Consider the following 13,065-nt stretch of genomic DNA (forward strand, 5'->3'; position numbering starts at 1 on the left):
ATCACCACACCTCTGGATTAGTCCTCTGAACTCTCTCTGAGCAAAGCCTTCTGAGAAACTAGGTTCTGGGCAGGACACCCTTCTTGTGAATGTGACGCACACCCTCTCCAGTTTCCATATGCTGAAATTATACTTCTTCATCAGTTTGCTGTGCTTGGCCAAATCAGGTAGGTCATTTATCGAATGGCTTTCTTAATTATTTAAAAACATTCTAGCAGTATTGTCACTTTGCATTTTATTAGCCCAGTTCCTTCAGTGGACTTTATAAGCTTTATTTAATCACTTTTAAGGAAACAAGGTATGGGTTAAATGGACTTGCGAATCCTGAAAAGCTTTTTTTTCTCAGTAATAAAAGACATTATGACTTCTTTAGATTAACTTGTTCTTCTGATGTACAAAAAAAAAATATGCTGGGAAATCTAAAAGTTATTTTCTTTCATAGTTAAGTCTTCTGTGTCTTTCCACCTCTATAAAATAAGGTCAATTATTTTCCAGAAATCTTAAGTTTTCTTTTATTATACTATCTTATATATAAAGGACAGGTTTTTATAAGCTTTCGGTAACAGTTTATTTCAGTTATCTTTTAGGAAAACATGACTTTATGTAACTGCCTTGGAATGGTGCCTGGCATATTGATAACTTAAAAATTATTAATCAAAATGAATATAAATTAAAACAGTGATGTACAGGGTCTCCTGGCTGGCTCAGTCAGAAGAGCATTCAACTCTTGATCTCAGGGTCATGAGCCTGAGCCCCACATTAAGTGCAGAGACTACTAAGTGAATAAATAAGTAAGGAAATAAATAAATAAAACAGTAATGTGCATAGCAGGGTAAGAAAAATAAAATGAAGTGTTTGTTTCTTTGTTTTTTTAAAGAAACTTGGCCTTCTTAGGAATCCAGTTCTTTTTCTTATGATAATTTAGTCTTGTGAAACTTTACTATAGTTTATGGTAATGAAGATTGGTACAATTTTCTTAAGGGAAATATGTTACTTATAGTATCTATAAAAATGTTCATGCCCTTTGAACTAGTAAAACCACTGCTGAGAATTTACTCTAAGGAAATGTCTTTTAAAAGGGAAGATGTAAGAAGATGATTCTAACTATGTTACTTAAAATAACTTGAAACTAGATACAGCAGAAATGCTTCTTTGTACAGGAATGGATGAAGTCCAATATGTCAAACTTCTTTTTAAAAATGAAGCCTTTAGAATAATTCTGAAGCTATGCAGAAATGTGCAAACATGTTTATTAAAATAATGCCAAGTAGACAAAACAGAATTCAAACTTGTAGATAAACTAAGATTACAGCTACGTTAAAATCATGTTATCTATGCCTGCAAATGAGGCTTAGAAAGGGAATGGAAAAGTTAAAATAGTTGTATGAGGATTTCAGGCTTATATAAATAAATTTTTCTTAATTTTGCCTTTGAAGTTGATTTAAAAGTAAGTTACAATTATACTCATGATGGTATTTTTCACTGAAAAGTCAACATTTTAAAGTGTGTGTTTATTCTAATGTTTAAGTTTAAAAAAATGAACATAAGGGGATGCCTGGGTGGCTCAGTTGGTTAAGCATCTGCCTTGGGCTCCAGTCAAGACCCTGGGGTCCTGGGATTGAGTCCCACGTCAGGCTCTTTAATCAGCCTGCTTCTCCCTCTGGCCCTCCCTTGGCACGGCTGGTGCTCGTGCTCTCTCTCTCATAAACAGATAACATCTTTTAAAAGAAAATCATTAAAAAATAAAACAAAATAAATTTAAAAATGAACATAAATTTAGAGATAGTTTTAGGGGAGTGGGCTAACCCTGACACAAAAATCCTGATGCTGATTTGTGGGTATTTTCTTTCAGTCTTGCATTATATATCTCTATATACAACGTTGGAACTTAATTTTTTTGTGACCTGCCTTTTTACTTATCATTACGTCATCAGTAAAGTCTTATTTTAAATGATTCTAGAAGACTCACTGCTGAATGATAGAATCTAAGCAGACACACCACAATAAACTTCTGTAGCTGGAAGGAAAAAACATAATTACAGCTGTAAGCTAAATTTAGACTTCTTGGTGTCTGCAAAACCATGAACTTGCAACTTCATGGGAGAGGGTGTTGAATAATATGCATCTGATAGCAGAAATTATTAATCACAAATACAATTGACTTTCTGCTTTTCCCTTCTTTGGCTTGCTGTCCCCAAACCAACAAGTATTAAGATGTGATTCTGAAACGTAGAGGATACAGGTCATTCACTACTGGAGATCTTTATTCTGTTCCAGTGTTTGTGCAGTCATGATGGGAATATTTGCCATAATTTTAACAGTGAGCAAAGCAATGGCTACCAGCTCTAGTGTGCCCCAGAACTCCCCGGGGACTTGTTTAAAATGCAGACCACCCCCAAAGATCCAGACTCAGTGGGTCTGGGATGAGATCCTGGAATGTGCATTTCTAACAGACCTTCTGGCTTTTTCAGCTGCAGGTGATCCAAAGAACACATGTTGATAACTATCGTTCTAAATTAAGGCTGTGGCCATAAATAATATTTTAAAGTGACTCTTCTGTCGGTACTTTGGCTTACGGAAATCTGTGTAAAACTACATAGAGAAAATAGCTTAGTGCCCAAAACAGAGAAGTAGTTTCTCGGATATTTGAAGTCTTCCTGAGATAATTTATAACTCTGTGGTGTGTGTGTGTGTGTGTGTGTGTGTGTGAGAGAGAGAGAGAGAGAGAGAGACAGAGACAGAGACGGAGAGAGACTTACCCTTCTCTGACAGGGAGACAAAGGTGAAAGGTAGTGGGTATGAACGTACATATTTGTGCACATGATTAAGAGGTAAGAATGAGGAAATCTAGTCTCTTATTTATTTTCTCCATTGTATCCTAGAAGTTATGCTGGTGGTTAAAAGCAGAAATGTCCAACCAAGATGGCATTTTGCCCGTATGCTTCTTGCCTATATTTGTCAGGGTTTTAAAAAAGAAACAAGAGGTACTCCATCAGGTTTGGCCCCAGCCAACTGGGAATGTTTCTGTCCGGGGGCAAGAATTTCCTGCCCCCTTCAAAGTGCTTCAGGCCACATCAAGAATCAAAATGACATGACTCAGATGAGCAGCAGAAAATCAAATTTAATTTAGTACCTATGGGGATCCCACGGAGACACAGGTATTTTAAGGGACAGTCACACAAAATGAGGTATATATGTCATTCTGAATTAAGGAGAGGAAGGAAGAGGTCTGGGACTTCAAAGGGAAGGAATGAATTCATGGGAAAATGAAAAAGAGTAAGTGTGTGGTGAATGTGTTTGCTGGGCCACTCAGAAACAATGGGACATAGAGAATTTTGTTCAAAGAGGCCTTCTTGGGTTTCTCCCTGTCTACACACCTAATTTGTAACAGTGAAGTTATCTATAGTGATAGCTCTCCCCCTGGAGCCAGTCCTCTATCTATTCTTTCTAGGCTGTTGAAGGAGACTTAAAAAGCTTTTCCTGAATCTGCTGCATTTTTATTGCCTTTTTTTTTTTTTTTAAGAGGTGGGGGGAGGTTGGGGAGAGGCACAAGGAGACTTGAGAGAGAATCTTAAGCAGGGTCTGTACCCAGTGTGGAGCCGGATGTGGGACTTGATCTCACAACCCTGAGATCATGACCTGAGCTGAAATCAAGAGTCGGATGTTTAACCCACTGAACCATCCAGGCTGAAGCACCCATCGATTGCTTTTATTTTTTATTGTTTTAAAGATTTTATTTATTTATTTATTTGACAGAGAGACAGAGATCACAAGTAGGCAGAGAGGCAGGCAGAGAGAAAGAGGAGGAAGCAGGCTCCGCGCTGAGCAGAGCCTGTTGGGGGGCTCTATCCCAGGACCCTGAGATCATGACCTGAGCCGAAGGCAGAGGTTTAACCCACTGAGCCACCCAGGCGCCCCCATCGATTGCTTTTAATTCAAAATAATCTTCATGCTAAAGTGGCCTGTTTGGGGGCAGCCTGCCCTGGGCCCCTACACTTCACCATCTGGTTCAGAACAGGTTTCTAATGCCAAAATCAGTGTGGTTCCTCTGCATAAAATACATACATACATATATACATGCATGTGTGTGTGTGTGTGTGTGTGTATCTGAGTTACTTTCCAGATTTAAAAATTGACTAGAATTTCATAGTAGGAAAATGTTACTTCCCCCTTCTACCTCTTTTAAAAATAGGAGTCCAACTCATATTCTGATCTCTTCAAGGCAGTTTCTGGCCTAATAGGATTTTTATTTCTGGGATTTTTGGAAATTACTTCAGAGCAGTGTTTTCAGGCAAGCATAAAAATGTGCTCTAGTGTGGGTTACAGGAAACATCGTGACTTCACCAATTAACATGTGGGGAGCTGTGTCTCGGAAGAGGACTAGTAACCTTTGCCCAGAATGTGGAATCCTTGACAATATCTCCCTTCATCTTGGTATCACTGAATACTTTCAGGAAACATAAAGTTAGTATACCTGTCTGTGGACCTCCGTTCTAAAGGAAGTTATTAACACCTGTGTCATGTTTGGGGGTGGGAGAAATGATAGCTTGCGCACACCTTGAAACGCAAAGCTTGAAATAAAGGAAGCATGAGTCAGGGCCATCCTAGTTTCACTTCCTGACTGAATACTGTGCATCAGGGTTAACTGAGGTGGAATTTCACTGAGCCTGCTGCTTGGGTTTGGCTAGTGGACTACACTTCGCCAACCATAAGTCTAAGAGAAACTGATGCTTTCGTTTGTAATCAGTTGACTCAGCCACATTGAGAGACTGAAATATGAACCTCCCTGTACTTACTGATTCTCACAGAAACTCGGAATTTTCTCTCCCCCGCCCTCATTCCCAATTGCTTCATCAGTGGGTTATTTCCATCCACAATTCCATCTTCTCTTTTCACTGAAAACTCTCTAGATATGAATGAGGAGACTCTTCTTTTTGTAGAAGTTTTCCCCTAGTCAGAAATGTGGGAAATGGAATCAGTTCCAAAAGCAGGTAGAAGCTAAAACACTAGAACAGTTGAGTGACACCAAGAAGAGCCTGGGCAGCTTCATTTTGCTTTCGGGTGGTAGGTCTTGTGAGGGTAAAGGGAGAGTATCCCTTGGAAGTCTCATCAGAAAGGGAGTGGGGTTGTCAGTGGTCCGTCTGAGGGAATCACACTTTGCTCTCCAGCTAGCACTCAGCTGAAATCGATCAGTCTAGGAAAACAGAGGTCTATCTGTTTTCTCTGTTGTATCCTAAATAAATATAGCCAGTGGTTAAAAGACTGGAGGTGTCCTTGCAATCAAGAGGGCATTTTGTGTATCCAACACAGTTTTCTCTGGCAAACATAAAACAAGGTCACAGCTATAAGTAGTTCCTAAGGCTGAGAATAAGAGTACTTTATTTTGCAGGAGCAACTGCGAACCCTCCCCACAACAGACTCACTAAAGTGGGGGCTTTATTTAGTGGTATGAAGTGGAGGTCCATCACTCATTTCCCAAGGGGAAAGAAAAACTGGAAACTGGAGGCCTGTTTTGATGTTGATGGAAAAAAAGTGAATCTTCTGCCCAGTTACCCTCAAAAGAGTTCACCTTTTCACCCTGGTCTTTTCATGAAAGTTTGAAATTATAAGAACCATTTCTTAAAGCAGTTGTATTGTGACGTAATTCATACATACGATTCACCCATTTAAAGTGTTATTCAACAGTTTTTAGTGTATTCACAGAGACGTGCAACAATCACTAGTCAATTTTAGAACATTTTCATGGCCTCAGAGAGGAAACTGGCACCATTTAGCTACTGTACCCTCTTTCCCCAACTTTCTCCTTCCCCCAGCCCTTAGCAACCACCGATATACTTTCTGTCTCTATAGATTCCCCTACTCTGGACATTTCATATGAATGGAGTAATATAACTTGTGGTCTTTTATGACTAGCTTCTTCATTTATCATAATGTTTTCACAATTTATCCTTATTGTAGCATATTGAACCATGTTTGTTAACTGAAGGGTATTTAATTAGCTAGAAAATCTTGCTTAACATAAAGTGACAAAACACCTATTTGGTCAGTATTTTATTTTATTTTAAAGATTTTATTTTTAAGTAATCTCTGCACCCAATGTTAGGCTCAAACTCACAACCCTGAGACCAGACTTTGCATGCTCTACCGATAGAGCCAAACAGGTAACCCTGGTCAACATTTTAACTCCAAGGGTAATGTTTGCTTATTTTCAGATCTTTTAATTAAGATTAAGAGAAATTTTAATTTCTTGCTATATTAATTTTTTTTAGATTTGGGTTGTCTTTGGTTAGTAAGACTGCCCTGGAAATTCATTTTCCTAAATTAGGTGCCTCAGGTCCTTTCAAATGAGCTAGCTTGCAGATCTTAGAATTTTGTGTCTGAAAGGAATGCAAGAGATTAGCTAAATCTCTAAGGAATGAGGAACCAATCTGTCATAAGAGAACAAGGATGGCCCAAAGAGGTTTTGGTTAATGACAGTGTCAGAGCCAAACACGGTTCTCTGGCCAGGAAGAACTGTCACCTGTATACTGGCTAATACACTTCCCTTTTCCAAAGTCCTTCCAAAATGATGGAAGGAAGGTAGTTAGTATTTATTGAGCACTTGCTTTATATCAAATCCCATGCTAAGCAATTTACTTATTTTACTTGGCCTTCATAACAACCCTATAAGATCAGCACTTTGTCAGGGAGCAGAAATCTCCTGTCCCCTTCAAGGTGCTTCAAGCCAGACTGAGAATCAAATGAGCATGAGACAGATTAATAGCAGAAGATAAAATTTAATTTAGTACCATGGGGAATCCACATAGACATGGAAACTCCAAAGGACAGTCAGGCAAAATAAGATATATCTGTCATTCTGAATTAAGGAGAAGAAGGTAGCCTGGGACTTCAAAGGGAAGGAAAGAATTCAGGGGAAAATGAAAAAGATGTGTCTGGTTAAATGTGTTTGCTAGGCCACTCAGAAACAATGGAACATAGAGTACTTTGATCAAAGAGTCATTGCTAGGTTTCTCCTTGTCTACACATCTAGTTCATAACAGTGTAGTTATCTATGGTGACAGCTCTCCTCCTGGAGCCAGTCCTCTATCTGTTCTTTTTAGGCTGTTGAGGGGGTCATAAAAAGCTTTTCCTGAATCTGCTGGATTTTGACTGCTTTTTAACTCAAAACAATATTCATGTCAGCTAGCCCACATTCAAGTGGGCCTTAAATATTAACCCAACTCATCATACACATCATCAAGAACCATTAATTTTTTAGCATTTACTAAGCACCAGCTAATTCTTTAAATACTTCATAGACATTATCTCTAGTTCTCACCACAGTCCTGACAGCAGGGATTAGAGTGAGGTCAGTGAATCACTCATCAGGTGCAAAATTTAAGGGAGTAAGGGAGACCCAAACTCAATAATCAAGATAAATTATATTTATGATTTTAATGCAGTAAAAATATTTTTCATATTTTAATGCAATATGTGATAGTTTAATATTTAAGTAATATTTTCCTGGAAATAATGTGCATATCATTAATAATGTGTTCTCACTGTACATAATGAATGATACACATAAGTGATATTTTGGGGGCACAAGTGATATTTTAATGTAATATCTTTGGAAATGAAAATCAGTGCAAATAAGTCATTGATAAAAAAATATTCAGGGGCACCTGGGCGGTGTGGTAGTTTAAGCATCTGACTCTTTTGGTTTTGGCTCAGGTCATGATTTCAGGTTTGTGAGACTGAGCCCCGCATCAGGCTCTGGGCTCAGCAGGGAGTCTGCTTGGGATTCTCTCTCTCCCTCTCCCGTTTCCCCCACTCAGGTGTTCTCTCTCTCTAAAATAAATAAATAAATCTTTTTTTTTTTTAGGAAAAATATCAACACTTTAAATAAAGACAGACTATTATTCGTTTTACAACTCCGTTCTATTGTAGAATAGGAGTGTCATTTCCAACTCGCCGGCTGTTCCTGGGCCCACGCCATCTTCATTTCCTCGCTATGTGGTTTGGTTTCCGAGAGTTGATGATGGTGTCTGAACAGACTGAATGACAAAGGGCCATGTCTATGGTCATGGTTTTTTACTATCAAGCTAAACTTTTCCCCGCTTGATTCAAAATCTGGGAGGATATTTTGATAAGTATACATATCGTTGTTTTTTTTTCTTTTGTCTCAGGCTCCATATGGCTCTGCAGAGCACTGCCTGACAAATTGGCATTCCTGTGATCATTTTACGCAGGTGAAGCTGAGGCTCAGAGAGGTTAGGCAATTAATCACCAAGGGTCACATAGCTAGGAGGCAATGGAGTTGACCTGACCCTGAAATCTGTGCTCCAAAGTCATGTTGTATTCTGTTTAGGACATTAGACCAAGGTTGGCAGACTTTTTCTGGAAAGAGCCAGACAATAAATATTTTCGGCTTTGTGGGCCATTGGTCACTTTTACAACTGCTCAACTCTGCCTTATATCAGGAAAGCAGCCATAGACCATACATAAAGGGTCCTGGCCGTACTTGGCCGTGGGTAACCTTGCATTATTCGACCATAACAAGGCACAGATATGTTATCTCTGAAGATGTTCTCTCCAGGTTTCTTCGACATCTTACTCTGCTCTCATCTCAGCCTGTTCTCCATCGGAGTCGAAATTCCTCAGTAGATGGGAGACGTCACCCATCCAATGGTCATTTTCCAATCATTAACACTAATCGGCATTTCAGAGTAGTTGAATTTCAAAGCAGACTGAAGGGAAATAAACTTCAAATAAACTCCAGTAGAAGAGGTTAAGCTTTAGAAACCAGTTTAACATGTTCTGTGGTTATTTGGTTAAAGGCTCTGTTACTACTACTTCCAAGTAAACTTGACTTTGTAACAAAACAGCACAATAAGCAAAAAGAGGTTTGCTTTCTGAAGGCATACAAGTAATTGTTTTAGAAATATAAATGTAAATCAGAAATTAAATATAAATGTAAAGAACTGTATTTGTGAGGATGAAGCAGTTTAACCCATTTGCTATTCACAGATATCTAGTCCTTGCCTACCCTCCAAATTGCCTGAGAATTTGAGATCCAACAAGACACGTTCCTTCTCTACGTGCTGGGGCATAATGCTAGGGAAAAAGCCAAGACAGAGCTTGCCCTCAAGGAGCTTAAACCAATTTGTAACATGGTCCAAAAGAAGATAAATTTAATATTTTCTTTTAAAATGTTGTTAATTCTGAGTGGAAAAGAATAAATAACCTCAGGTAGCTTTAAGCAGAGAACATCAGAAATGGAATGCAGAACTCATTTTTGTTCGCACAGTATTTTGCAGGCCTTATAACCTGCAGACATATTTTTACACAGTTCAGTCATAAAGGATGTGTCATTTCATACTCTATTTATTTCATAAACATTATATCATTACTACTTGGAGTATCCAGATGGATCACTCTGAATGGCTGGATAATGTGATACACGCTTATTCACAAAACATTTACTGATGTCAACTCTAAGCCAGGCTCTCTTGTTGGCATTGGATATACACCAGTGGATAAACGGATCAGTTATTTTGGAGTATCAACACCAGCAGGGAAAGTTATTTCACAACAAGAAAAGAACACTTCATGGGTCATGATCCCAGGGTCCTGGGATCGAGCCCCGCATCGGGCTCCCTGCTCAACGGGAAGCCTGCTTCTCCCTCTCCCACTCCCCCTGCTTGTGTTCTCTTTCTCACTGTCTCCCTCTGTCAGATAAATAAATAAAATCTTCAAACAAAGAATAAAGAAAGAAAAGAATGCTTCAGGTGTGTGGTAGGAAAAAACCAAGGAGCATCGAAGGGTCAAAGTTCTTTAGAATGGGATCCAATACAAGAAAGCAGAGTAATACCTATAAATCCTGGGGGAAAGAATATTGTGTGAAGACCTAACTGATGACTTGGGCCTAGGGATTCACTTATGGGTATGAATGAACTTAGGAACTATATTCTCCATTAGCTCTTCTTGAAAAGACAGCAAGAGCTCTCACCCAGGGGTGAATGAAGCAGCCTGGGAACAGGATTCACTGGGAACAATGATCGTGGACATTATAGCCCTAAAACTATGTAACTGGGGAAATATGAGAACTATGATTCCAGAAGACAGTTTTATATACAGCCCCTTCTCATGATTCATGGTAGTTAACGTGCCATGTAGTCACTGCGAACACTGAATTAGTAAAGACTGAGCAATTGCTCCTAGGGGAAATGGTTTTCCCAGGGTTAGGGTTCCTGCAAGCTGCTGGTTACAATATTTTTGTTGACCAGGGAATAGATAATCTTATTTTATGTGTTTCTGTTTAAAGACACTTTATTTAGGGGCATCTGGGTGGTGCAGTAGGTTGACCGTCCGACTCTTGATCCCACCTCAAGTCATGATCTCACGGTGGCGAGACTGAGCTCCACATTGGGCTCCACATTCAGCAGGCAGTCTGCTGTCCCACCCCCGCCCCCACCCTCTAAAGTAAATAAATAAATCTTTAAAAAAATAAGAATAAAGATATTTTGGAATGTATCATTCACACGTTAACACTGAACTCATGGCCAACAGCACTATAACTCATGCCTGGAAGAAGCTTATCTGAGGTGCATGTTTTCTCTGGAAGGTACATCACACCGCTTCAGGATTGTGCTTGGGGTGCATCCAAAAGAGTGAAACCACCAAGAAAAAGGTCAAGAAGCAAAAGACTTGGCAGTAAATAGACTCTGAAAAGGACATTGGTGATGGGAGCTGAAACAAGAAGGCGGAGTGTTGCTGTGTTTGACCCCATTTAAGAGTGAGCATGTGGGGCAACCCAATTTTTTTCCATTCAGCACATGTCCGTGGATGACTACAAAAGCACCCCAAGTAGTGATTTAGGAGGTGCAAATAAATTTTAGTGAGTTGGTGAATTCATAAATAGGAAATCCGCAAGTTATGGGGATTGACAAAAAAATGTGAGTTTGTGTGAGTGTGTGTGTGCGCTCTGAAAGAGGGGCCAGGGAGGGTATGAAAGGCGATGTGTGTTAACTTTCTTGTCTTTCTTGGTAGAAAATGAGGGGCTAGAACAGATGTAATAAAGACAATAGAAACAGAGTTTCTGTTGAGACATCCATACACAGGGGCTTAAATATTTATTTTTAAACTAGGAAAGGAATCACTAGATGAACTGAAAATAATATGATAACAAAAATTGGGAGATGGACATTGTGTCAGTGAGGAGAAGTACTGGGTGTGCTGATGCCCTCATAATTTGTAATAGGATCAGTCAATACAGTCTCAAGTTATTAAAGCAAGGACTGGAACTGAGAGAGGAAGGACAACTCTTCTGGCAAAGGGCAGCAGCAGGAAGCATGGCAAGAGTTAGAAGTGCACCTCCCAGACGCCCAAGAATCCTTGCTAGGGGTTCACCTGGGTGGATAACTACAATCTTAAGTTCAAGTGCGTCAGCTCGGGAGCTCCCAGAAGCAGTCACCAGTATGGACTGGGACCCGCAAGAGATCTGCTGGAGGTACAGTGCGGGAAGGAGGAAGGATCTAGAATGTGGGGATGAGCAGAGAGAGCCTTCACATCTGGGAAAGGAGGTGGGCAAGGAAGTCTTGCGAGGGGGAGCTGTGCTGCGGTTGTGCGAATATTTCAGCTGGGCTGATGGGGTATCCCTGAGCCCAAGTTACCTGTTCTGGGAGTCTCCCGTGAGGCTGGAGGAGCCAGCCTGGTCTGGCTAGAGGACCCTCATAGTGCTCGATCAGCCACGGGAAGCAGCCTGGGGGAGCCACAGGTTTGTGGGCACACTGCGTGGTGACACAGGTGACTTCCCTGTGCTTCCCATGGCAGGTGCTCTTGAAGGCAGATCTGAGGACGACACATCTGTGGTCTCCACACCAATTACGTCTGTTACACCAATAAATGAGAACTCACCTGTTTTCTTTAAAAGGGCTCCAAGATTGGGCCATAAAATAAAACCCAGCTGGACGCTATATGAAAGATCCCTTAAAACCAAGGGATTCAGAGGTTAAAAAGGACAAAATCACGCTAGGAAAATGCTAACAAAAAGAAAGCTAGTTAGAGTCATAATCATTTGATGGGATTCAGGGAAAGGAAGCACATGAAAATGAAAAAGGATATAATACCCAAAACATAAGTCTAGGAATAAAAGTAAAAAGCTATGAAGTCAAAACTTAATAGTTTGGGAACTTGAATTTGTCCCTTTAGCAAATGTTACCCTTTGCTAAAGGGGTCTTCCATTCTTAGGATTTAGATACATGCTTTCAAGATGATGGAAGGGAAGATTCTTGATTCCCAGACCAGGGGAAACTCCCTATTTAAATTCTTATTTTATACCATATCCCTTTATACAACATACATCACAAGTTGCAATTTCATACTTATTTGTGTGTTTTATTTCATTAATGCCTGACTCACCCTCTAAAATGCCACCTGATCCAGAACCTAGGGGAGGGTAGACTTACTGAGCAATTGGTTTCCTCTGAGAATGAGAGAGAATCCATATTAAGCTGTTATAGTATTTTGTACTGAGAGAGAGGAACAAGGAAATTCATTTTTCACTCAGTACTTACAATGGGCTTCTCCAGAGCCCAATGCCATTATAAAAATAAGACGTTAAAATATATGAAGTCAGAGTGTTTCTAGCAAATGAAAATAAAAATCCACTTGCTCTGGGGGCACCTGGGTGGCTCAGTCAGTTAAGTGTCCAACTCTTGATCTCTGCTCAGATCCGATGTCAAGTTTGGGAGTTCAAGTCCCCGCACTGGGCTCTACACTGGGCATGGAGCCTACTTTTATTTTATTTTTTTTTTAAAGATTTTATTTATTTATTTGACAGAGAGAGATCACAAGTAGACAGAGAGGCAGGCAGAGAGAGAGAGAGAGGGAAGCAGGCTCGCTGCTGAGCAGAGAGCCCGATGCGGGACTCGATCCCAGGACCCTGAGATCATGACCCGAGCCGAAGGCAGCGGCTCAACCCACTGAGCCACCCAGGCGCCCCTGGAGCCTACTTTTAAAAAGGAAATAAAAATCTGCTTGTTCTGCCCTTCTTGCCCTTCTGTAACTGTCCAATGTAAGGGG

The 13,065-nt window shown here is 40.1% G+C and overlaps 1 protein-coding gene across 1 annotated transcript in view; it reads left to right on the forward strand.

Annotated features, from left to right (window-relative positions):
* Positions 1-16: 16 nt before the first annotated feature.
* Positions 17-13,065, forward strand: part of LIPH (lipase H) — a 43,813-nt gene continuing 30,764 nt past the window's right edge. The window contains exon 1 of the mRNA XM_046001337.1: positions 17-167. Coding sequence (XP_045857293.1) covers positions 119-167 — 49 coding nt within the window. The 5' untranslated portion in view covers positions 17-118. The remainder of the gene's footprint in view (positions 168-13,065) is intronic.

The sequence above is a fragment of the Meles meles genome, chromosome 4 (assembly GCF_922984935.1).
Source record: "Meles meles chromosome 4, mMelMel3.1 paternal haplotype, whole genome shotgun sequence".
Classification (NCBI taxonomy): Eukaryota; Metazoa; Chordata; class Mammalia; order Carnivora; family Mustelidae; genus Meles; species Meles meles.